At 36.3% G+C, this 26,907-nt stretch overlaps 1 protein-coding gene across 2 annotated transcripts; it reads right to left on the bottom strand.

Moving 5' to 3' along the window:
* Window positions 1-1,904: 1,904 nt before the first annotated feature.
* Window positions 1,905-24,821, bottom strand: LOC113734943 (electron transfer flavoprotein-ubiquinone oxidoreductase, mitochondrial-like). 2 transcript variants are annotated; one of them, XM_027261724.2, is made up of 18 exons: window positions 24,287-24,821; window positions 18,707-18,783; window positions 14,354-14,460; window positions 12,261-12,342; window positions 12,074-12,182; window positions 11,251-11,297; window positions 11,083-11,157; window positions 9,987-10,103; window positions 8,399-8,467; window positions 7,263-7,355; window positions 6,845-6,947; window positions 5,392-5,516; window positions 5,054-5,103; window positions 4,885-4,951; window positions 3,635-3,714; window positions 2,993-3,121; window positions 2,841-2,907; window positions 1,905-2,160 (listed from the first exon to the last, which is right to left on the bottom strand). In XM_027261724.2, exons 1-18 carry the CDS (start codon window positions 24,711-24,713, stop codon window positions 2,077-2,079), a joined length of 1,908 nt encoding a protein of 635 aa, XP_027117525.1. In that variant the 5' UTR covers window positions 24,714-24,821; the 3' UTR covers window positions 1,905-2,076. The 2 variants fall into 2 exon arrangements, with proteins under 2 accessions (XP_027117525.1, XP_027117527.1); XM_027261726.2 differs by lacking the exon at window positions 8,399-8,467.
* Between the last annotated feature and the right edge of the window lie 2,086 nt (window positions 24,822-26,907).

Raw genomic sequence — 26,907 nt, forward strand, 5'->3', positions numbered from 1 at the left:
TCTAGCATAAATGATACTTTGGTTGACAAATAATTGTTTAACTTATTTATTGCCAACTTGGAACTTCACTGGGTGTAAGCTTATCCGATAATTTGTTTTCCTTATTAGGATGGCAGGTATGGGAGGCGAGGAATAGAGGACTTAAGCCTAGAAATTTTGATTTGTAATAGGCTAGACTTGTAGTAGTGATCTAAGTTTATAACTTGTACTTCTTCTCCTTTTGAGTTGTAAAAGGATTATATGAATCTTTTGGTAGTAAATATGTTTTGAAAGTTAGTGAAGTGAGACATAGTGAAATGATCCAGGTGGTATTAGAGTTTAGGTTTGAAATGATCCAGGAAATCGAAAAATTATATAATTATAGTAAGTTAAAAGTTTAATAGGGAAAAAATGTTGAATATAAGATTCTAGGGGAAAGTCTAATTGAGAACCTAATTTAACTTGTGATCAAAGTAAATGGAAGGAAATGGAAAACATAAGGTACATCAGAATTCTCGACGAATCGTCTTGTTCCAGGAAGAACCAGGCACGCCATTTCGGTAGTACTTCCCATGGAGTAGGATGGATAGTCAATGTGATTATCAAAGGATCTACTTATATCCCAATCGAGTACTGCTTGCCACAATGGATGAAAGGCAGAGGTTAGCAAGGGCAAATGAGGAGGGTCATACAAGAATCCAGGAAATAAGGGGAATCATGATAATGCAAAATGGTAGAATTCGAGAGTTGGAGTCTGATGTGACAAGAGAGCAAGAACGAACCAATGCTTTGTGTGAACGGCTACATGAAACAAATGATCGCCTCACAAGGATCCAAAGACAAGTTTGAGATAGGACTTAAGGAATTTTGGTAGAATGTGAAGTTATGATTGAGTTAGTCGTGAAGGAAACCATGAGAGGAGAAGAAATGCAACTGAAGGAAACCAAGAAGTTCAAGGAGAAGAAATCCCTAGAGCTAAAGATGGGGCAGGACCAACTGACGAGATAGGATCCACTGGCTCCATTATGTTGAGTAGCTTTATGTTAGGTCAAAACGTTTGTACTACTGGTTGGGATGATTAGGAAGGAACTCTCGTATATTTTGATGTGGTATCATGTGCATTTGTATTGTTTGACTTGTTTGTTTCCTTTTCAATTGTTCTTGAACTTGCTATGTATTGTGACTACCTTCATTTGTGACAATTTGAATGGTTATGCCTTTGGTATTATCGTACTGAGGTATGTGCAGCGTCCTACAGAGGTATGTCAGGCAATCTTTCGAGAGTTAAAGGATGCTTTTTGGCTCAAATTCGAGGAGATACATAGGGCGATAGACTGGCCTACGTTCTTGGAGTCAGTGGAGGGCAGGCCGGATGCGATTCTCTTGCGTAAGATTCGGTGATTCGCTCCAGGGCCTGGCGAGATCAAGCTCAATATTGATGGATGCTCAAAAGGTAACCCAGGGGTGAGTGAAGGTGGAGGAATCCTTCGGAACTCTGCAGGCTGTATGATATTTGCACTTTCCTGGTATTTTGGGAGCTATACCAGTATACAAGCAGAGGCCAAAACATTATTACTCGTGCTGCAGCTATATGCGCAACGGGGCATTGATGGTAATTTGGTGGTAGAGACACATTCGTTGACGTTGCAACGCATTCTTCTAAAGCGTTACCAGTGTCTGTGGTCCATCAGTGCAAAGGTGGAGTATATTGAGCTAGTGTCCGGGGGGCGCTGTCAAATCTTATACTGTTACAGGGAAGCAAATAAGGTCGCGGACATAATGGCGAATGTTGGGTCGGCACATCCTCAGCATGTGCTTTATGTTTATGAACGGCTTGCGGATTTGCCCAAAATGGCTAGGGGTGATTATCGGTTAAATAAGCTTGGTTTTCCTTCCTTTCGCAGGTTTAGGGTCACAGGTGCTACTTCCAAAATGTAATACCTCACATGCTTGTACTTCCTGTTTGATCTAATAAAATAAAGGTTTTTTGTTTAAAAAAAAAAAGTATATAAAGTTTTTAAGTGCTGAATGAGGCATCTCTTTTTGCATGACATTCGAGTGACTACAACATTATTGACGTCAATCTTCAACAATCACCTACACGATTGAGTAACCTGGGCCACCGCCACCTTCTGGCACCGTCCATTGGATGTTCTGTTTTGGGTCCTTAATATCACATGCCTGGAACAGGATTTAGCAGACATATACTTTAACTTCGCAAGTAACATAAGAAAGGGCAGTAGCACCAAATTCCTACATCTACCTTTCTTGTAGACTCTGACTTCGAATTTAATATAATTTTTACTTCTGATATCCTGCGTAAAACAATCTTATCTTCCATTCATTCGTTCTTTACCAATGTGCAATTCAGCAGTCCTGATACTTTATCAACAAAGTGACCAAAGGATTACTCCATTTAAAGTGGACATTTTACCCCATATCCAATCTGACATTTATGCTAATGAGCAATCAATAAACAATATGTACGTGAGAAATGATGAATGAATCTACAAATCTTACCTGTACGTACAAATCCTACAGAGTGATTTTCATTAATTAAAAATGCACATGAGAAACATTGAAAAAATCTCCAAATTCTTACCATTACATACAAATCCTGTGAAGTGATTTTCATCATAGTGAATCAGTAATGACTTTGCAGTTTTACTTAATGGCAATACGTTGGAAATCTTTCCTTTGAACCATTCTCCCTTCTCAGATTAAAAATGACTGAGCTACTAATGATCTACCTTGTGGGAAAAATTAACCATGGGCTTCAGTCATGCCAATTGGTTTTTGCACCATATTACCCTTGGAAAACACTTTGGCAAAGCATGAAACTTAAAAAAATGACTCCATACCTTGCAGTGCAGGCAATTTTGGGCATTGATTTGCAGCTTCAGCTGACCCTTTTCATCGGGCATGTACCTACATCATTCATACCAAGATGATAAAAGAAATTCCAAGCAAGATAAAAGGCAAAACAATTCAAGCCGCTAGACAAGCATATTACTCATAAACACGGGCAGGGCAATATCTCGACTCAGGGCCATCATAGATAGGTAGATTCACAAGTTCAGGAATTTGAGGGTCTCTCAGCCGAAGATGAGCGGGTTGGTCATGATCATGATTTGTATTGCTCCTGAAGGCCCAAGAAAAACAAGTGAAAAAAAACACTGTAGGATTTCGAAAAGATGAGCACCAGAATTAGCATTGACCTTTCTTAGACAATGCGACTTCATTCAAATTACACAAACTAAACTAGGTCCTTGAAAGGAAGATCAACCATTTATACTGTCAAGAACTTGCTTTAGTACTTGTTTGAATGCTTTTTCGTTCACTACAGCATATTTCTGTACCTTTGTCGGGCTTACAAAATAATAATCCTGCCCCATCATCCAACTTCAAAAGTATTTATTCTAACTGAAGCCAAAATTAAAACCAGACTCGTAAAACACTCGTTCACAACATTTTCAGCTTCTATTACAGCTAAAAGGTCTTCCTCTTTATGTTTAGATCAGACATAACTTGTCGTAAAGGTGCTCACAAGCACCATTAAAACCTACTCCAGCATAGGAGTTTCTAACGTGAGTTGAAACCACAAGCTTATAAAGAATATCCGCCATTTACTGACACTCCAACAAGAAGTTTCTACCTGTATAGAGATGTTGGTACGTCAAATGACAGAACCCCATCAGGCTTTGGGTACTCAATTCGTGGGCATAGCCGCGCTTCCTGAGAATATAGGACAATAATTAATACTGTGTAGAAGTCAATACTATCAATACAGAAGACATATGTAAAAAGGTCCCCTCAGTTGAAACTCATTTATCAGCATAAACAGCTAAGTGCACTAGTTCGGCAAAAGCATTTTACCACGTTTATTCTACAGGAAGGCAATAACAAATTAAGAAAGTTAGTATAATAGACTATCGACATGCGCACTAACTTAGTAGTGTAATAGAAAGTGTAATAGTCTGTGTTACTTCCATAGCCTATTACACTAACTTAAGTTACTAAAAGTCCTCGAATCATATCTATGGACAGAAATAAATCATGTAGTCAGAATGCATACTTGAAAGTAGAGCTTTTAAACGAACCGAGCTGTTCGTTAGCTCGGTTCGTTTCGGCTCGTTCGAAAGCCTTACACGAACGAACACGAACGAATTTTTGTGTTTGTTTAATAATCGAGCGAACACAAACATGTTCGCGAATTTTAACGAGCGTTCGCGAACAAGGAGTTACTTTGTTTTATTTGTTGTTTTTATGTTAATGTTGGTTATGCAGTTATTGAATAATGGAATTTAGTCATTTAGTATTTTAATTATTTTTTAGGATGATTAATGATTTGTGTGGCATATTTAAGGCATAGAATAATTTGGGTTCGAACTTTTCGAGCGTGCTCACGAACGGCTAGTTTAACATAAACGAGCCAAATACGAACACGAACACGAACACGAACACGAACTTTACTTAACGAGCCGAACACGAACACAGGTTTAGAGTTCGAAAGTTAACGAACGAACACGAACGGAGTTCGAATCGCTTAACGAACAGAGCTCAAACATGAGATACTCGGTTCGTTTCGGTTCGTTTACAGCTCTACTTGAAAGCAATGGTTTTCTCCCAATATGTAAAACCTTTAAAAAACGATTTTCCTTTTTGGTGCATTTTTAATCTTTCACCAAAACTCAGAAAATTTAGTCAACTGTTTTACCACTTAATATACATCCTAAACCCTACCTCCTCAAACAAAAAAAGAAAATAAAGATAGGAATCCCTTATGTTGAATCCGATTTAATGTACATTATCTCTGTGGTCCGCTTTCCCGCAGTTTTCATCCTCAAGTACAGACCCATCTAATAAGATTCCAATTATGTTTGTTAAGTTTTAGTAGGTTCTCACCTTTGTCGCCTCATGATCAGGTTTTCCATGCTTCAGAGTCCAGGGAGATCTTCCTTTCATTACATAGCTGCCCACAAAGAAAGAATGTTTAGAACATCAAATAAAAGGAATTGTTCAGAAGAATGACAAATTCTTCTCAAAACAATGAAGTAAAAGGACAATATCTTACTGTTCTAAAGCACTCAAAACTAATCCTGGAATGAGCCCATATTCAAATGCCTGCAATATAAGTAGTGGAAACTTAAAGGTCAAGCCTACAAATAATTATTGAGTGGACGTTATAAATAAAACTTTCCAGAGAATCCACTGGTTTTTTGTTTATCTTAGAGCTTCAATCCAGAACATCAGACATGAAAGTCTCCAGTTTTTGACAATCTCATATCAAGTTATTTAAAAGATCTTGTGCAATCCAGGTGACAGTAGATATATTTTTCATCTAAAGTTGGATTCAGAACATGATGAAGAGAATTTTCACAAAATTGTAAGTGTTTATATGGCAAAACTCACAGGGCGGAAATTCCTTGCAGCATGGAGTTCTCTCCATATCCATGAATTTATTAATTTTTCCCAATAGGCTTCCATTGAGAAACCTTCATGGAGCACGCCAAATGCAGTTTCTGCTGCTACCATCCCTGTGACGAATTAGCATATTAGAAGTGCACACTTGTTTCTTCAGGCATCCTTCCCACCCAAGTAGCCATCTTGAAGTATTCGGAGCTATCCACAGCATATGATATTTCAGATGCATATTAACTATCATGCAGTACACTTCTCTCTTAGAAAATGTGTGCTTTGGGCTTACAGATGACAAGCAATATCATGATGCCCATATCAGAGTGATTCTTTGAACTGTAACAAGAAGCCATAAGATAAACAGTAAAAAAGTGCCGCCTAAAGGCCACACATCCTTCACTCTATCCTTCAACAAGAAGTCCATTTCTCTTCATCATTCTGACATTCGATGACTTAACTCATCAAAAGATGAACAACTGCTATCAAATAAGCTTATTTGATTCAACTAGACATGAGACCTATGAAGTTTGAAAGATAAAATAGTTCAAAGAGAGACCTGGAAACATTTGGGAGTCATAATATCAGTTGACGTACATTAAAGGAGAATGTTGGGAAAAATCACACTTAGCTTTTAATATCTATCTAGTAATTCAATCAATCATTGCAACATTCTAGTCTAACTCTTCAATGTGCAGAATATGAGGTTATGGGCTCTATCTCCATACTGAAAAACAGAATAAAAAAGGATCCAAGCATTTAATATATTAATGTTCTACTCAAAGAAATCGACTTGTGCTATTCAGCAAAGAAAGTAGATGCTCTAAGAATACAAGCTCATAAGCGTTTCAAATGAGCATAGATGAAAGATATCTAGTACATTAAATTCTGACAAGAAGTAATATTGCAAAGCAAAATGTTTTACAAAAAAAATGACATTGAGTAAAAATTAGGATTGTATGGCTTATGGCCCAAACTTTTTTTTCAAGAAACAACTGAGAGTTTATCACCCAAAGCAACTGTATATTTACTCCAAAAAGTTGGCTTACGTGGGCAGATTGATAATACCCCAATTCTTCCATGAAAATAAAAGTTTCTAGTCTAAAAGCATATTAACAAGTGCTCTTAGTCCATATGTTATACAGATTTCATCACACAGCAGGATTTACTTTTTCAATCAAAGATTCAACAAAACCCAAAAAAACCAAAAAAAAATGGTCATGGCATGCAGTTATTTTTTTTTTTAAAAAAAAGTTCAATTACTATGTTAATTTTGTATTCATTGGAAACAATGAGCCTAAATGTTGATTGCTTCACCTACACATACGCATGTCTTTATGCATCTTCAAGTTGTTATATATATCACACCTGAAATTACCTAATTCACAAGTGGGCTGAAATTAATCAGCTAAAACCCAAATAACAAGAGAATGAAAGTGGAAGCAGGTACCTGATTTCATAGCAGTATGTGTTCCCTTTATTTTTGGTACATTTAAGAAGCCAGCAGAACATCCAATAATTGCTCCACCAGGGAAAACTGGATATGGGATAGACTGAAATTTAATTAACATCTCATTTAGTATACAGCACAATGAAATACAAAGAATTTAAATCTATAAATGGATATGTTTTGGACAAATGGTCACTTGTCTCTCCCTTTGATTCAAATACAGCATTGTAAGAGTGCATTTCACCTAAATAATCAACGTACTCAGTGCAGTTCTCATAAACAGCTAAGAAGAGTGGCACTCATTGAGATCCCGCAAACAACAGGGTCAAGCTATAATGCAACCTTTGTTGTTAGCAGTATCCTGCTGTATCTAGTTTAAGGAACTGCTTGATATCCAGAAAAAGAACTTAAGGCACACCTGATAACCGCCTTCATTCAAAGTCCGAGCACCATATTGAAGGACAGTCCCTCTCTCAAGAAGATTGCGGATGGCAGGATGATGTTTAAATTTCTGACATAAAGACAAATGGTATACAAGAAAAACTAGTGTTATTTGGACATAAGCTAGAAAAAACTAATCACACGTGAGCCATCATCTGGCTTGAAATTACACAGAAAAATTAAAACAAATTTTCATTGAAAAAGAAATGTTCCAAGAAAACTTTCCAACGTATTTACCAGGATCATGGAAAGGAATAGTAATCAAGTTTCTACCCAAAGACCCACAATGGTATTAAAAATTATAGGTTTCCTCATAGCACATTTTGGAAATATAAAAGAAAATACTAAACTAGGCATATGATGGTACATGGAGTACGATAAGGTTAAGATTGTAACTATGTGCATGTGCAAAATCTATGGCATGACAGTAGATGGTAAGAACAAGTCAAAATCCATGTCCATGATGTTTCAGATGCATATTTGCATGAAGTGTTCAGTAATCAGTTTACATTTATTTAATCACCAGGAAGAATTAAACAGATTGCCACAAAAATTGTGAAACATAACCCCTTCCCTTGCGACAAGCAAAATTAAAATTTTGAATATTTCCCTTCTTCTTTTGCAACAGTGACATGAAAGATATATTAAAAAAACAGGACCACAAAGAATATTAATATCTAGCCTGCAAGATTAATTATACTTGAGATTTTCCTGCCCCTCTCCTCCACAACCCCCAAAAAGAAGGCATGAAGGCATTCAAACCCTAGACCCCCCACTTGACAACTTGGATTTAGAGAACTTAAAAGTCGGAATCACAGCAATTTTTGGTATTTCATAGTCCAGTTCCATCTCGTCCAAGCCAACCCTCAGGAGCAGCAGAGCACTAATAAAAGTATGCACATCTGGCAACAGCATTATAGTCCACATTGTCACATGAACATTTGCCCACAATTGAATTGACTCACTAAACTTCAAAAGAAGGACAATAGGAAGAATTAAGTTTGAAACCCTGTGAATATCACAATAAGCTCCCAAGAAATGTGAAAAACAAAAAACATACAAAGATAGGGTTCTGATAGGGGAAACTTTTATTATTAAGAGACCCAAATGAACCTGGAATTCTTCATACGGATTCAAGAATGGGTTCTGATAGTTAAGAGCAACCACAAAACCAATAGCAACCTGTAAACCAGTAAATCAATACGCTCAATTTCTAGCAAAGCCTGCTACTAGATTTCAATGGATATTTTATCCACATAGAGTTTTTGTGAAAAATACAAGACTAACCACACAAATTTGGAAATTGTAACTTTCGAGTATTAAAAATTTCATTGCCTACAAATGAGAGAACCAAGAAACCTGAGTAATCTACCAATATGTTTAATGAAAAACAAATTTCTATCCCCTTAAATTTTGACAACCAAATACTAGAGAATTCTAGACTATTTAGCACAGAGTTTTCACTTGTTACCATGTAATATGGTACATACATCTTCAATTGAACTATTCATCAGAGAAGTTAATCAGCTACTAATGAAATTATAATTAAAAGGCTCCATCAAACATCAACAATCCATTCCTGTCACATGGACTTAGGTTACATGGTCTATGAGATTCCCTTCTGAGCAGAAATGATATTAGAACCTCAGAATTAGACTAATTTTCTTATGCATATCTTCCATCTCCATGCCAGGATAATCACAATGTAACAAGATGGGCTAATGTTTCAACCACATAGGGCGCTCTAAAGGGCAAACTGTAATGAAATACCACACAGGAGCATCCGTCTTCAACATCATAAAAAGCCTAGTTGATGCAGTCAACAAAGTTTTCCAGGAAATCTAAAATGAAAGATCTTCATGATATTCCTCAAGCTCCAATTAAGCATCCCCTGAAGATTAGCAGCCTAATTAGGAGCAACAATACATCAATTAAGTTCTTTATTTAATATTATTGTACCTTAATTCCTCAAGTTGTAATAGTTTCTAGAGTTTTAGGTCTCAAGGTGCATTTTGGTCTATAACTTGTTCGCAAAAATTTCGAGCAATTGTCTCGTTAGTCTTTTATAGTCATTAGCGAACTAGATGGAGCAGGCATTGTGAAGAGAAGTTATATAATTTGCTTTACAGTTTTGCATAAAAATCGGATTTTTAGCAAAGTTTATAGCTTATACATACTTATCTTCCTTCATTATTCTAGAGAGATAGATTGATGAATAAGAATCCAGTTTTGGCTTATTAGTTGTTTTATTTTTCCTCCCCCCTAAACCCCAATTTTCCAACACTACATGCTGCAAACATATTCAGGTTCTACTTTTCTTGAAAATGTTTATTGATCTAAACCTTCAAATATTTTCCCTTCAACCAACTTTACACACAAAATAGGAAGCTAAATGGTTAGATGAAATCCTTATGGAAGTAAGAAGCTGCAACTAGCCCTTACCACATTCCCATCATGAAGGATAAGAGGAGGAAATCTCGCAATGACTTATTTGTTTCTGGGTCTTCTAGTCAGAATAGATCAATGTGTGATCTTAAGATAATTATACGATTACTGAAATGAATTGATGAGTCCAATTAAATCACACTTACAGAGGGTACCGATTTTCATACTGCAGCCACACTCTTCTACTAGCACAAAGGCCAAAATCACATTGATCACATATGACGGAAAGAAAGATATGAGAGAGAGAGAGAGAGACCTGTCTATCTTTCATATGGTACAAAAAAGATCCGCCATATGTCTTATGATCCAAGGGCCAACCAAGCGTGTGAAGCACTAACCCAGGATAGTGTTTATCACCACTGACTTCCCATACCTGAGAAAAATAACCCCAGCAATCTTCAGTAGATGGAGAGATTAGTAGATCTGCTTTACGACTAAAGATCAAGGTCAACTTTCTTCTCAAGTTATATTCAAATCAAGGATATCGAGTGTAAGCTGCTGCAAAAGCAATTGAGTATAACACAATTGAACATCCAAATGCAGAACGTTTAAGGATTTTCTAGCTTTTCCTATTGATGTGTTCTGGTAACTTTTTTATGTTTACTAGTGTTTTATGTTGTACTAGAATTTCGGGGTTTGAAAGGCATTTATGCAATTTCACCACATTTTGGAAGAGGTCAGAGCTGTACATTGCTGAAAGTAATTTCAGGTCATTCAGGGCAGCATAAAAAATTAGGGTTTAACAGAAAATCATATGGGCTTCTAACAATAACTTTATATGTTCCAGCCTGCTTGGCTCCATACACTTTTTAAGCTGTAATCTCTCCAAGTCATTCAATTCTCTTGGTTGTTAAGTTTTCTTAATTCCTAAATTCTTAACCTTCCAAGTCCTGATCCCGTATAAACACAGCTTGTAATAGCTTTAGGACACACTAGAGTGAATAAAACTCAAAAATGCTGCTGAATTAAAACTCAAAAGATAATTGTAGACTCTTTTTTCCTAGTACCGTGTTGCTGTATTTCTTCTTCTTTCTACTCATGCCTTCTCTGACTCTCAATGTTTAAGAATTTTCTACAAATAAATTCAGAAATGCTATCTTCTGATTCTTAAAATCTTTCAAAAACTAATTTCTGAAATCAATATTATCCAGAAACACTTCTTTAATTTTGCATCACTTTGATGTTTAGAATTCTTTCACACACTTCAAACAATAAAATTAAGAGGTGCTGAAACAAACAATTTAATGTTCTTAAATCAATAACACTAAAAGCAAATTGCAGCAGATGTAAAAATGTTCAATTGCACCAACAAAGGAAAAGTAAAAATGATAACGGAACATGGAACAAGTTACCTCTTTAATTCCTAAAGCATATGTCTGATGCTGTCCCTGCCCTTTATCTCTCAAGTTATACTTACTGATTACATTCTGTACAGTGAGAAGAATAAGATGATATTTAATGGACTAGCAAACACAGCAAACTATAACTGATTCTTGCACTCAAAATCATTTCTGAAAAACCTCCGATAATGATCCTCGACATCCCTCAGCAAGAAGAGTAACTTTCCCTGCAGAGCAACCACAGCAATGAGCAGAGAACCTGAATTTATTAATCAAAAAGAAGGAAATGGAGACAAACTTAATATAAAAGTCATATTTGAAACAAGCCTTTGGAGGTTCCAGTTCTCTTTTGTTATTCTCGTTAACTTTTTGGTTTCTGTTGCGAATTATTGGTGACTTCTCATTGTTCATTGTTCATTACACTGCTTTGGTCTATTCAACACCCTACATCCAAAAAGAGGAATGATATAGTCTGTAAATGTTTCTCCTTTGTATAACTTGTACAAGCCGTATAACCCTTTGGTCTATTCAACACCCTACATCCAAAAAGAGGAATGATATAGTCTGTAAATGTTTCTCCTTTGTATAACTTGTACAAGCCATATAAACCTATATGTGAATGAAAGATTAGCGTGCCAAAATACAGTGTTCTTCTCACTAGCTTTTAGTGGACTGTTCCAAGCAAACTCTAGTGGGGTTGACCCGTATGATTAGAATTTTCAACCTAAATGCCACGCATGAAGCATCTCAGGACATAGCAAATGAATGCTTTCTGCAGCTTTGTATGAAAAATTCCCTTCTTAAACCACTACGACCAACTATTTCAGTATAAATGCATAATAAACATATTAAATGCTTGAAAAAGAGAATGGGAGAAATGATTGATAGTAAGAAGCTTTCACCTAGTATTTTTTAATGAAATCAACCTTAAAAGCAGCATCTCACATACTTCACCAGTCCATTATCACAAAAAGAGAAAACTAGAGTACCAGAGTGAACATGCCTTTCAATTCCACCCCTGGTTGAAATATGTCTTTTCTAGTGCCATCTTTGGCCACTCCCATATCATTGGTTGCAACCCCAATAACCTTGTCATCCACATCATATAGAACCTGACAATTGAGATTATCCATAAAAGTGCAAAATTGTGAACAGAAATTCAAGAAAGAGATGAGAAAAAACATGAGTACCTCACTAGCAGCAAAACCTGGGTATATCTCAACACCTAATTCTTCAGCCTTCACTCCCAGCCAACGAACCAGCTCAGACAAACTAAATCACCACAGTTCCAGCAGCAAAATAACAAAAACAAAACTGTAACCATCAAACTGATGTACAAAACTCTCCAGGAGAAATCAAGACTGTTACAACTGTGCAACCATATGTACTACAAGTTTCCAAGAAAATTTTAACATCATAAAAGCGAAACAATTATCACGCTTAATAGAGATATTATTATTCAAAAGTTCGCACACTAGAGAGGATGATTTTGGCTGAAGAATATGATTGTGGTGCAGGACTCAAAGGAAATAAGAAAAGAAAGTTGACTTTCGTAAGATCCCAACTTAAATCTGATCTAGGATTTTGTTAATCCAGTCATGTTTGACCATATTTTGTATCTGCTATGATAAGGGTATTCTAGTGTGTCCATTAGCACACTGCAGCACTATAATTGCATCTCATGGCTTAATTGTAACTTAGGGCCAATAACTGTAAAAATGCATTTATGACTGCAGCAGTATTACTATGGTCAGATCTTGGTCTCCTGGTCTGCTTGTCTACCAGGTTCTATTTGGAATAAAATTCTAGGTCCTAAGTTTGAATGTCTCATAAGAGTAGCATGTATCAAGTAATTTTCAGCCACAGAATAAAAAGCATCTTCAGTGTGAAAGCCCTCTGGATTGATATGTGGAGCTTCACTTCTCTTCTTCCTTTCCCTTCTTGTTCTACCTCTTGTCATACTTCATCTTCCAATTTTTGATACCACTTACTCTTTCTTAAATCTCATAAAATACATTCTCAGCAAGCCAACATTCAAGTAAAGTAAAACTAAAAGCATATCTATCTTTGACTCCAAATCAGTCCCTCCACTTGTGTACTTGCTTGTCAGTTCCTATATGCTGACTTGAGACTAAGGTTTCACCTCCAAGATCTCAGAAAGTGAAGGATCTCAATATCTTCAACCAGTATAGTTGCATCTTGATCAAATTCTAAATAAGTATCATAGTTTGAGACAGGGGAACATGTCTTTGTCAGACTACACGCAAATGCATTAATCTGCAGCTTGTATTTTCTCAAAGTTGAGTTAATAAAAACCCTCGCATTACAGCTGCTAGACTAAAACAACTTTTAAGGGAAGATATCAGGATAAAGTTGCAGTATATGTCATATCTTTTAAGCATCTCACCATGTCAAGCCCATACAGGTAAACTATGAAGCAAAATGGACAGTGATCATTTTTCAAGTTTTTGAAATATTGGTTCCAATGCTGGCAACCAACACCATTAATTTGATGTTTAATTTACGATTCTGCAGTATTTTCTTACACTTCATTGAATAACAGCTGTCCTAGTTTTGGGTTAAAATATATTTAATGAAGAAAAGCTAACAGGTTAAAGATAAATGTAGAAAACTCATAGGGTTCCTATGCCGGTTCATTTTACCTAAGACGTACACGAGGAACATGTAACACCACCATCATTTTCAAATTATGGTGCATCATGGAAGAGGTAACATTAATATAGAAAAGCTTCTGTTGAGGAATGTCAACATAATTTTGGCATGGGTCAACATGTGTTATAAATCTACTTAGTTTCCTATACCGTCTCAAAAGCCATTTTCCATTGTGCATTCACAAGAATTTCAAGTCTTTTATAGGTAAAACCAAGTTAACAAGCATTTGGACTCTTGCAAGTCATGCTAGCCCACAAGCAAACCTTCTTTTAAGTTTTATGCAGATTTACATACTTCATCATCTAGCATAATGAGAGCTAAAAGACTTTCTTGCATATAATTTGTTTTCTTCTGCTCTTTCTGTTCACTATTGCTTGCATCTAATTTGCCATACAACATCTCAATTTCATAACTAAGAGAGGTCCTGCATTATCAACTCTTAGTTCACCTGTGGCAGTCATAGCACAGGCAAAAAACAAATTAACTACCAATGAAATCACAATTTCACATGCAATGAATCGTATTGAACTCAAATTAATCACAAGATTAGAAATATTTCAGCACTCCACTATATGAGCATCCACATGGCATTAGAAGCACAATTATATACCTTATAACATAGTTTCCTTTGTTGTTAAAAGGACTAGGCTGAGGCAAAGCATGATTCTTGGTTAGCAATAGAAACTTATCAGAAGTTACAGGGACATGTATCGGTGCCTGCAAAGAATTTTAGTGAGCATAAAATGTCCGGGAATATCAAAATAAGAAAGATAATAGTCACACATGGCAAAATAACTTCAGAACAACATTAACAGAGCACACTAGTATTAGACTTATATGTAGTTTTCTAAAGAACATTGGTAGGAAAACAAAATCATTCATGGGGTAATCTGTTTTATCACAGTTATGGGATAATATCAAACAGGAAAATCAAAACATAGAAATCCATAAATGGTGGATCTGGTACACTGTTGCCTCTTCTGTAAACAAAATGACACATTTTTCAGTTAACTCTCCATTACTGGTATCAGTTTTATGTTATATTAGGAATTTAATGTCCAAAGGCAGTCTTCTTGTCAACACACCCTGAATTAGGTCAGTTTGCTGTGACGTTAGCCCTTTCTCTTTTTGGGGACTGTTGGTCTTTGGCATCAACTTGGATGTATAAATTCCTTAGCCCTACTTTCCATATTTGCTACATTTTGTAGCCATTAACTTCACTTCAACCCAGAAAAGCTGGCATCCAGGTGCACTTGCAATGTATATGTGTTACAATCACATAGGAATATCAAGACTTGAGTTTCCAAGCCAATTGTAGCGCCATTGTTTGACTACTAAACGCACAGATCATTCCCAGGAAAAATCTAGGTGGGGTTCCTTATATTCTGTACATCTTTTCTTCTCCCATATCTTCCTACCTAATACTCATAGTACCATTGCCTTATCCTGCACCAATTGGACAACGCAAGGAAAGAATAACCCTCCAAGGCAGTTAGTTCAGTTCCAAGCCTTAGCGGAAATCAGAGATAACACCTGATTTCGACAATCTTCCCCCGCTACTCCAGAGATTTTTTCATAAATTTATCCTGCATAGTAGCAATATCTCCCCAATAGGTGAAAATTTTGCATCATTAGCCTCCTCTACAAGCAAGAAAACTCAGAGTCAAGATTTTAAGTACACTGAAATGATTAACCATGATAACCAAAGTTGAACTCGGAAAACCTTAGGTCCCAAGATAATTTTTAAAAACCTATATTTGAAGTGCAGTGAAATAATTAACCATGATAAGCAAAGCTCAAAACCTAGAAACGTTGGATCCAAAGATAATTTTTCAAACCTATACTTTTCAGCAACGGCAAAGGAGGCCTATAAACAAATTCAAATTCTAGAGTGGCAGGGAAAGTAACAACATCTCTAGACAGGAAAACACGAATATCTTAACTCCTCCCACATTGCTTCCTTTGTAATCTAACATGACATTATCTTCCACTTCAGCTATTACCTTGGCTAAGAAATGGATAAAAACAACCACTAGTTGTTCGATCAATATATTCAATGTAAAATCAAGAGAGAAAAAAGGATGCTTTCCCATGGTACATTATATATATTTCAACTGCATGAGTATAAAAATACCTTCAGATTCTTCTTGTTGGAGGGATATGAAAGAGTCAGAGAGACTTTCACACTTATCAATCCGCAGTTCCTACCGTCAAATTAGATTTATGCTATTTAATTTGATAAAGAAGCATCTGTGGAAAGTTTCAAGGACTAATAACATCTTTCAAAGAGAAAGTGACAGTACTAGAAATAAGGAACTGAGATAACATAGACTTTATTAGCTTGAACACCAACATGATTTAGGTTAAGTTTAAAACTATCCTTCAACCAGCTGCAGAGGACAAGGAAGTTAAGTGCTGTTTGGCACGTTGAATGGTACTGATGAAGTCTAGCATCAAAGAGATGAAGAAGAAAGGTAACATATTTCTAGGAATCTCAACTAGAAAGTAAGCTAAAGTTGTTTTAGTGCCCAAATCATGATATTCTAGAGTCAAGTTATAATTGTTCAAGATTACATGTCTATATGCATTAAAAACAAGGGTCCCAGGCCGAGATTTTTTTGCATTAAGCAAATCTAAGACCTCAGAACTTAAAATTGAAGAAGCTAAAGGCTCAAGATCAGGGAAGCAAGTTTGACTGGATGACCTTATCAACTCCCTGATCAGAATTCAACAACATATTCTGCTTTTGGAACACTGGTGTTGTACAAGTCAACTTTAATGAGAATGCCCATTTCAGAAATGATTGGTAGCCCTAAAAGGCATCCATACATGAAGAGAATTGACTTATTTCAGGCTATACTGAACTTTCAAACTAAACTTCAAAACCTGAAATCTAGAATAACATGATAATAATACTAAAAGAAAAGGTATCCAAAATACGTATGACATTGATCATTTAGTACCATATTCAGTGAAGGGTCTAAAAGGCCTATTATTGTCTATGCATCCTATGTTTCTCTTTCCAACACTAATGCAAATTGTTTCCATGCACTTCCTTGCCACTACATCATTTGCTAATCGTCCATCATGCTGAAAGAAAAACCTCAAGCTTGTTTACGCCATTGGAATCTTAAACTCAAAATGGACTTATTTAAGCCATTGACATATCTTATAACAATCAATATATGTCACATGCAGCAACAACAGTTCATTTCTTGTTTAAGCCACTAATGAACGCAGGCAAAACAGCAATTATGTAGCATGTGCTAAACATGAAACTCTCAACTAGTACTACTTAGCACTTGAATGCCCCTGAAAAGGCTATTTTATGATCACTTGTATGAAGCTATACATTTATGCACACATAGTATATCTTGCTAGAGGACTAACACCAGAGACACGACTAAACATCTTGCTGGTAAAACTCAACTTATACATAGATACTGCATGTCCTGCAAGAGCACTGCTGACATATAAATGACAAAAACAAGACAGCTTAAAGCACCATGAGTGTGTTTCAATAAGATTATTTGTAGAATATTTTGGAACATTGTCGGACTTTTTGGTGATTTGATATATGTCAGATTAAACAGTGGTCGGGAAGATAAAAAGGTGATTGAAAAATGATATGAATCCCGTTGATGACGAAATTCGCAACAACAAACCCCGGATCGATGGTGATTATCGCAAGCTTGAATTTTGGCAAAATTTCCTATTTTGACCCCTCTAATCCCCGTGATTGGAACCTCGATACTATCTCAACCCTCAATCCTACGAATTAGCGAACCCTAGGAATGTTAGAAAGCGCCACAGTCAAGAATGGTGAACTTGATTGATAAGCCAATGAACACGAAGAAGATTCTAGGTGTTCAAAAAGGGCTCGTAGAGCCAAGAGAGCAACCCTCAAGAATGATGTTCTGTAAAATATTTCGTAATCTATTTTGATGGAAATGAAAACAACGATATTTAATGAGTCTTGACACAACAATACCTAACGTAACTAGGACTAACCAAAAGAACCCACAATCCTACGAATTAGTGAACCCTAAGAATGTTAGAAGGCACCACAATCAAGGATGGTGAACTTGATTGATAAGCCAAACAAACACTAGATGATTCTAGATGTTCAAGAAAGGCTCGTGGAGCCAAGAGAGCAACTCTCAAGAACGATGTTCAGTAAAATATTTCATATTTATTTTGATGGAAAAGGAAACAACGATATTTAATGAGTCTTGACACAACAATACCTAACGTAACTAGGACTGACCAAAAGACACAACTAATTGAACCATTTTAACCCTAACTAAGGTTGGCTCCAAGCTTAAGAGCTGGACCGATGAATTAACCCCTAAGCGACCCAAATTAAAGGCTAAACTAACAACACAAATGCTAGAAATTTAAACTGAAATTTCTCTCCTTAATGCTTTCTTCCAAAACGACTTGAGCAGCCCCTTTAACGAGCAAGTAGTTCCACACTTGAGACCCCGTGCTCACATCAAAAAATGTGTTTATGATGCAATCAAAAAACCTTTTGTAAATATAACAAGTCCAAACAAACCCAATTGCTGATAATATAATAATAATAGTAATAGTAATAATAATATTAGCAGTAATAAGAATAATAATAATAATAATAACAACAGTAATAATAGTAACAATAGTAATAATAGAAATAGTAGTAGTAGTAGTAGTAGTAGTAGTAATAATAACAACAACAACAACAACAATAACAATAGCAATAACAATAATTCGCCAATTTGGTGATTCCACATGACAATTCATGATGAGCAAACCATTGCATAACAAAGATTGACCAATCAGACATTGAAAGTTTTGTATATCCATTGTCATCATGTTGAAGTACACACATTATGAATTAAAGGCATGCGTATCCATATCAACGGTATTGTCTATGATTAATTGACAAGACACATAAGAAGGAAACAGAAACAAAAGGTAATACATCTTCCTGTTTCCATTGTGGGAGAAGTTCATCCAGTGCACGGGGCTCAAACACATTCCCTGACAAGATATGAGCACCTAAACAGAGCACAATCAACAAGTTGCAAAATGAAAAATATCAATGGGCATACATCTCCATGTGCATCAGACAAATTAGAATAAAAAACTTTAATGAGACATCATATAGCAAGCAGACAGATTCTTCTTTTGTATTCCTTGCAATCAGAACTTATCAGTTACAATATCAAGAATTGAGAAGCAGCTGCTTTTCCCAATCAAGAGCTCGATGATAGGTTTTATTTAATTGTCTATAAAACAACTAAAACTCAACTATACCCAAATCCCACTGATAGCTTATTTTTCTTTCGCGGATAACTAGGTCATCCTAGACTAGTCCATTGGCATGGGAAGAATAGGTGATCAGTTGATTTCCACCTGGATGCTATAAAACAATGCTGGGTTCATATTAATTATCCAATTGTCAACAGGTATCTTGGAAGGAAAACATCTAGTCACCATATTATGAGTGACCAACTAGTATTTATAGGAGTACAACCCTAACAAACTATTTACAAAAATACCCTTACTAATTTATTATCTACAATAATACTTATATTCTCTTAACACTCCCCCTCAAGTTGGAGCATATATATCATAAGCACCCAACTTGTTACAAAGGTATTTCACCCTAGAGCCCCCTAAGCTCTTGGTAAACACATCAGCCAATTGATCTACAGACGGTACATGAGATGTCTTGATGACCCCGTCAAGCAATTTCTCTCGAATGAAATGACAATCAACTTCAATATGTTTTGTCCTTTCATGAAACACTGGATTAGACGCAATATGAACAGCCGCCTGATTATCACACACTAAATTCATAGGCTGTTTATGCTCAAACCCAAGTTCAAGTAACATGCTCTTCAACCAAACCAACTCACACACAGTGTGAGCCATAGCGCGGTATTCAGATTCTGCACTTGATCTGGATACAACTGTTTGCTTCTTACTCTTCCACGACACTAAATTACCACCAACGAACACACAATATCCTGTAGTCGATCTTCGATCTGAGGCAGAACCAGCCCAATCTGCATCACTATATCCTTCAATATCAGCGTGTCCATGATTTTGATACAGCAACCCTTTTCCAGGAGCACTCTTAAGATACCTGAGAATCCGTATAACAGCATCCCAATGACTAGTACGAGGGGTATCAAGAAATTGACTCACAACACTCACTGGAAACGAAATGTCAGGTCTCGTTACAGTGAGATAATTTAATTTACCCACAAGTCTTCGATATTGCTTAGGATCATCAAGTAATGCACCTTGATCTCCTGCTAATTTCACATTGGGATCCATAGGAGTATCCACAGGTCGGCAACCTAACATCCCAACTTCACTCAACATATCGAATACATATTTCCTTTGACATAAATAAATCCCATATTTAGACCGAGCTACCTCAATACCCAGAAAATACTGTAGATGACCTAAATCCTTTGTCTGAAAGTTTGCCTGCAGATTGGATTTAAGGTTCTGGATCCCCACAACATCATCACCTGTAATCACAATGTCATCCACATAAACAACTAATAAAATTTTACCAGCATTAGAATGCCGATAAAATACTGAATGATCTACTCCACATCTTGTCAGACCGAACTCCATGACAACACTACTAAACCGGCCAAACCAAGCTCTCGGAGACTGTTTCAATCCATATAAGGATTTTTTCAAACGACAAACCAACCGCGGATTCTCCCCCTGAACAACAAATCCAGGAGGTTGTTCCATATATACCTCTTCTTCCAAATCTCCATGCAGAAATGCATTTTTCACATCCAACTGATGCAATGACCAATTATAAGTGGCTGCCAAAGAGATAAGAAGACGAACAGAGGTAATCTTTGCAACAGGAGAAAATGTTTCTAAGTAGTCCACTCCATACACCTGAGTAAATCCTCTAGCTACCAGACGAGCCTTTAATCTATCAATAGAACCATTAGGCTGCACTTTTATAGTGTACACCCATTTACAACCAACAACAGGCTTACCTGAAGGACGAGGGACAAGATTCCAAGAACCATTTTGTTCCAAAGCAGACATCTCTTCTTGCATGGCTAATCTCCAACCAGGATGATTAAGAGCATAGGTAATAGACTTAGGAATGGAAATAGAATCAAGGGAAGCAACAAAAAAAGAATATGACATAGAGAGATGAGAATAAGAAACAAAATTAGAAATAGGATGGGAAGTACAATGTCTCTTACCTTTGCGTAAAGCAATAGGAAGATCTAATTCAGAGGAGGGCGTCATACCTGGATTTGCAGAGTGAGAGTTAATTGGTGAAGTGCGTGGCATATCAGGAACTTTCTCAACCATGGAACGACGAGAGTAAACTTGAAGATGAGGACGAGATAATCGAGCTATGGAATCTGGTGGACTAGATAACTCAGGTAATAAAGGGGAAGGGACTGGTAAAACAGGAGAGGAAAAAGAGTGACACTGGTCTAACTCACAAGACATACTTTGTTTGATAAAATATGGAGTGGATTCAAAGAAAGTAACATCAGCACAAGTAAAAAATCGATTTAAAACTGGACTGTAACATCTATACCCTTTTTGCGCTCGTGCGTATCCTAAGAAAATACACTTAATAGCACGAGAATCTAATTTATCCACCCCGGGAGCAAGCTGATGAACAAAGCACACACATCCAAAAATACGAGGAGGCAATTTAAACACAGGTTCATGAGGAAAAAGAATGGAGTGAAGTAATTGACCTCCAAAAATATTAGATGGCATGCGATTAATTAAATAACATGCAGTTAGAACTGCATCACTCCAAAATTGTTTGGGCACATTCGTGTGCAACAACAATGTTCGAGCAATTTCGATTAAATGTCCAATTTTTCTTTCAGCAACTCCATTCTGTTGTGGAGTGTGAGGACAAGAGGACTGATGAATAATACCAGACTTAGTCATAAAGGTATTAAAAGGAGTGGAAAAATATTCTTTCGCATTATCACTGCGAAGTATACGTACAGGCACACCAAATTGATTCTTTATTTCTGTAACAAATGCACAAAAAATGGAATATAATTCTGAACGATCTTTCATTAAATAAAGCCATGTAACTCTGGAAAAATCATCAACAAAAACTACAAAATATTTAAAACCTAACTTTGAAGTGACTCGACTAGGACCCCAAACATCAGAATGAACTAACAAAAATGGTTCAGAAACCCGTTTATTGACTCTAGGAGCAAAAGAAACACGATGATGCTTTCCTAACTGACAAGACTCACATTCTAACGAAGATAATTGACTCAAAGTAGGAACCAATTTTTTCAAATTTTGTAAAGACGGATGACCTAAACGACAGTGAATTTCAAGAGGAGAAACAGTAGCAGGACATGCTATCGGACCATTGAAGTTGAGAAAGTAAAGACCATTATGCTCATGCCCTCCACCAATCGTCCTCTTTGTCTTCAAATCCTGAATGACAACAGAATCAGGAGAAAAAGTAACTGTGCACTGTAGAAATTTAGTGAGCTTACTAACAGACATTAAATTAAAGGGCAAATTGGGTACGTAAAGAACAGAAGACAGCGGAAGTGATGGATTAATTTCTACAGTGCCTAGGCCTTTAACTTTAGTGGTAGATCCATCAGCTAAAGTAACATGAGGAAAGGAAGTAGACTCTTGGAAATTAGAAAAAATTTTAGAGGTACCTGACATATGATCAGTAGCTCCGGAATCAATAATCCATGAGTCATTACCTTTTTGTGCTAAAGAAGCAGAGGGAAGAGATGCGTGATTTGTAGCTTGGTACTGTAGGAATTTAACATAATCTTCTTCAGATATAGTAACAGTTTTCTGGGACCCATGTGCTGAAAAACTTGATTCAACTTGGTCAGTGATAACCGTATTAACAAACCTTTCAACCATAGCGAATAGCACGTCAAACGAAAGAACGGGTCAAAACTTGAGCCGTGAACAGTAACGGCATGAACAGTAACTGCGTGAACAGTAACACGTGAACATTGCAGTGAACAGTACGCGTGTACAGTGCCGCGATGAACAGTGCGCGTGAACAGTGATTTTGCTAGATGTTTAACCCTAACCCTAGGACTTTTGCTCTGATACCATGTCAACAGGTATCTTGGAAGGAAAACATCTAGTCACCATATTATGAGTGACCAACTAGTATTTATAGGAGTACAACCCTAACAAACTATTTACAAAAATACCCTTACTAATTTATTATCTACAATAATACTTATATTCTCTTAACACCAATAAAAAATGTTGTATTAATCCAAGGAATGCAATTATAGTCCAAATTAGGACGGATTTATGTACCTCGATTATCAATAATACAACTCCAGAAAGGAAAATTCTTTTGGAGCATCACATGGTTTCCTTTACCAAGCTTCACATTCTAATGCCAATCAACTTCTCACCTAACCTAGATGTACAAATATCTGCTCTTCCCTGTTTCCAGCAATTGAAGCTTAGAACTACATAGAAGACTCTAGCATATGTTTGGACTTCAGAGGACAAATGATGCAACCACTGGAACAAGAAAAAAAAGTCAAGGGAAAGATCCTAAGTATGCCTTCCTCTAGTAGTTCAATTGATCTGAGAGTTTTCTTCTAAAGAAGAAAATAGGAAGCTTCTTTGGTCCTTGCCACATGGTGGTTTCTTAAATAATAGAGCAGGTTGATGAAAGGGAAAGCGATGAATGGGACCCTTCTGCAATCTAGTGTGTATCACATTGAATCTGGTTCAATGACATGTCCTCTGTCCAATACAAAAAGACCAGGAGACATGACAAACCTAATACACTTTTCAATCTTGAGGAAAATAAGACCAATTTGTTTACCATTAAAATGAGTAATCCACCAGTTGCAGATCGCCAATGACTCATAGAACACTACAAAGAACACCATACCAATGGCTACACTGCAGACTTAAATGACATTACACCCTCAATCAATTCTATACCTCGTCCAAGGTGAGTAAGATACATGGTCGTTGATACACATAAAGAGACTCATGTCACATGGTTAATAGCAATTATTTTATTTTAGTGTTTGGGTACTTTAAATCCTTAATTAATCAACGGCACCACTTAAATAGTATCAAAATAACTCCAGCTATAAGATACAATTTCTTTGTACTTTGAAAACTTTGTATGGTATTATGATCCAAATCACAAGCACCACAAAACCCCAGCATCACTTGTAACTTACATAAGAGTTTCATGTACTATATGTCCCCAAAATATGCTGCAAAATGAAAAAATCATGCCATCATGCCCACACTCCAGAACTTTTGCCGTGTCTGGAGCACCACAAAATGCCGAGTCCAACGCCATCCCCATTCAAAAACACGCCTTCTATCAGAAAATAACCTATCATACCCACTAATGAATCATAAAACACTAACAACATCCATTAATCAGGCGAACAATTAGCCTAATCAACTACAAAATAAGCCCCAATATATAATCTGTATAAACAAATAAATTAATTTCAGGAAACCAAAATAACTCATGAAATCAACATACCAACTTGAGCACCTTTCTCCACAACACAAACTGACAAATCAACATTCTTTTCGTGGCACAATTGCTTAAACCTTATTGCTGCAGAGAGGCCAGCAGGGCCAGCTCCAACAATTACCACATCATAATTCATAGACTCTCTGCTGATGACTGCTTCTGCTCCACTACAGAAGCTTCGACCGCTTAAAAACTCACCCCCAGCTCGGGTGGAAGTTGCAATTTTCAATGGATTTAATGGAAACCCAGATGAGAAAACGGACGAAAATCTTGGTCGTTTGTATGAAAGTTTGTCATAAAGGGCATTGTTAGTCTGGGTTAATGGTGAATTTGGGCGTGGGTTTATGGAGTTGTAAGTAGAATAACATGTACTAAAGCGTTTTTGTGATGATTTTAGTTTGGATTTGGATGAAAAAGAGATGAATCTGTGCATGATTGATGACTGGTTGAACTTGTGGAGTGTGCAGTGCGAAGACGGAGGAATGAAATGTGTTCGGCAGAAAAGCGGGTATTAATCACAAAAACTCTGTATGGTCAAATTTGCAGTTTACTTCCAAATTTTATTTTATCTCTCCGCAATCTCTTCGCAAAAGACAAAACTATCCGGCCATTATGCAGTTTTTTTTTCTTTTTCTTTTTTCTTTCCCCAAAATAACTTTGGGTGTGAATTGAGGTATTTGGTCTGATTTGATTTGAAATCCTCAACCCAAATCCCCTACGCTGTTAAATAATTTTATTTTAAGGATGAAATTTCAAATTCACCCATAAGACGGACATATTTTAGTTAGGATTTCAACTTCATTCAAGACAAGCTATCATTTAAATCTGTTATACTTCTAATCTAATTTAAAACTCTTACGTCTCATTGCAACAAAAGGTTTTTTATTAAAAAAACTCCCTTACTGTGAAAAAGAGAACTTAAGATCCAAATCTCTCCGTAGACGCTGAATTTTGATTGTCAAAAAACATTTATTTCACATTCTTCAAGTCATATTTGCGTGTACTTATTTTTTTTAGAAGTCGGGTTTGATTTCTTCAATTTAATACCCTTTGCCTTTATTTATTCAATTTTCCTTTTGACATTTGGAATGACACAAGCAGGCATGTTTCATTTGATTTTTGAACCTAAAATAAATATGTTTTAGTTTAGGACAGTTTGTCAAATCCAATTTCAAATCTCCAAACAAAGTCCAATATATGAAGTTCAAGGTCCAACCCATTTCTTTCAAAATAATGATAAATAATAATAATGATAACTGTGTGCGTCCTAGAAATTTTCTAATGATAAATGATAATTGAGCTTCCAAGAAGTTTCTTATTCTTCCACTTCTCTCCCCCCAAGTCTCCTCACACACTGCACATACTAACCCAACACAATTCACTCCCAACATTCAATCTATCTCTCAGTTATTTTTATCAGTCAATTTTTCACACAAACACACACATGCGACACATATAAACTCACACATGGACACACAGTTAAAATAAAAATTAAAAAAAAAAAAAAGAAGAAGAAAGTTGAGATTGTTTGCAATGAAAAGGAACAAAGGAAAGTTAGACTCGGGATCCTTTTCGTTCAAATTGGAAGCATAATGAGGTCCTTTCTTTTCTTTTTATTCCCTCATTTGTATTAAATCAGTTTTGTGAACCAACTTATCCTTTGACCCTTAAGCTTAATGTCACGCCCCATCACGCCCCAAATCCAGATCCCTAGATCGGATTTGCAATGTGACACGTCGTATCTATGGAATCTTACTCCCATAAATATAAGGTATCATGATCATAAGTTACAAAATTTCACTAAAATTTAAATCTTACAGATACCAATGAAATACATGCATTTCATCAAATTGCACCTACAAAATGCTTTACTCTAACTTTCTAGAATTTAAACATCTATCTATATATATTTCTCACTTATCTTCTAAATGTACATGAGTTGGCTTTCTTGATCGGCAAGGAAAAATAAAATGACGTGGGTTGAGCGACGTGCGCCTAGCAGGTAGTACTTATTCCCCTGTCGGATCATATAGCTATACACATACTATATACATTTGCAAATTCGATCACGCTACACCACATGCATACATCAATTAAAAACATTTGTCATCCCATTCCATATATTACATAAACATATTTCATTGAAGGTGAGTGCTTGCAAATTCGATCACACTACACCACATGCACATAAGTGGCCTCTCTCTGACATGGCACTTAATCCCGTAGGTTCTAGAAGTGACTCCCGTCGAACATGGCATAGAAATATACATAACATAACATAACATGATCTTATTCAATGAATATACTTGCAAATCATAAAGCATATCAATCATGTCATCTCATTTCATAAACATAGATCATAAACAAGTGCATGCAATATTCGACTTTTGAGTACTCAGCCTAGAGACTGAACCTCTTCTAGAAGGGCAGTAGATTAAGCATTTTCCTTGATCTTCACTTAATTTACCCATACAATGACTATTCATAACTGATCAAACATTTTTCCTGATCTTCACTCAATCATCACAATGACAGGACTATAGTTCCTACCATCTGTTTCAAGACCGTTTAGAGTTTTTCATAACAAAAAATCATTTCAAACGTCACATGCACATTTTAGAAAATCC

Source organism: Coffea arabica, chromosome 3c (assembly GCF_036785885.1).
Source record: "Coffea arabica cultivar ET-39 chromosome 3c, Coffea Arabica ET-39 HiFi, whole genome shotgun sequence".
NCBI lineage: Eukaryota > Viridiplantae > Streptophyta > Magnoliopsida > Gentianales > Rubiaceae > Coffea > Coffea arabica.

Excerpts from the sequence above, each read along its gene's own strand:
- LOC113734943 (XM_027261724.2), bottom strand. The coding sequence starts at position 24,713 with ATGCACAGATTCATCTCTTTTTCATCCAAATCCAAACTAAAATCATCA. Across the intron at positions 12,343-14,353 it reads AAAGGAAACTATGTTATAAG|TTTGTCTGAGCTGGTTCGTT; the intron begins GTATATAATTGT and ends GTGGTGATTTAG. Across the intron at positions 11,158-11,250 it reads GTCGAGGATCATTATCGGAG|AATGTAATCAGTAAGTATAA; the intron begins GTTTTTCAGAAA and ends CTCACTGTACAG.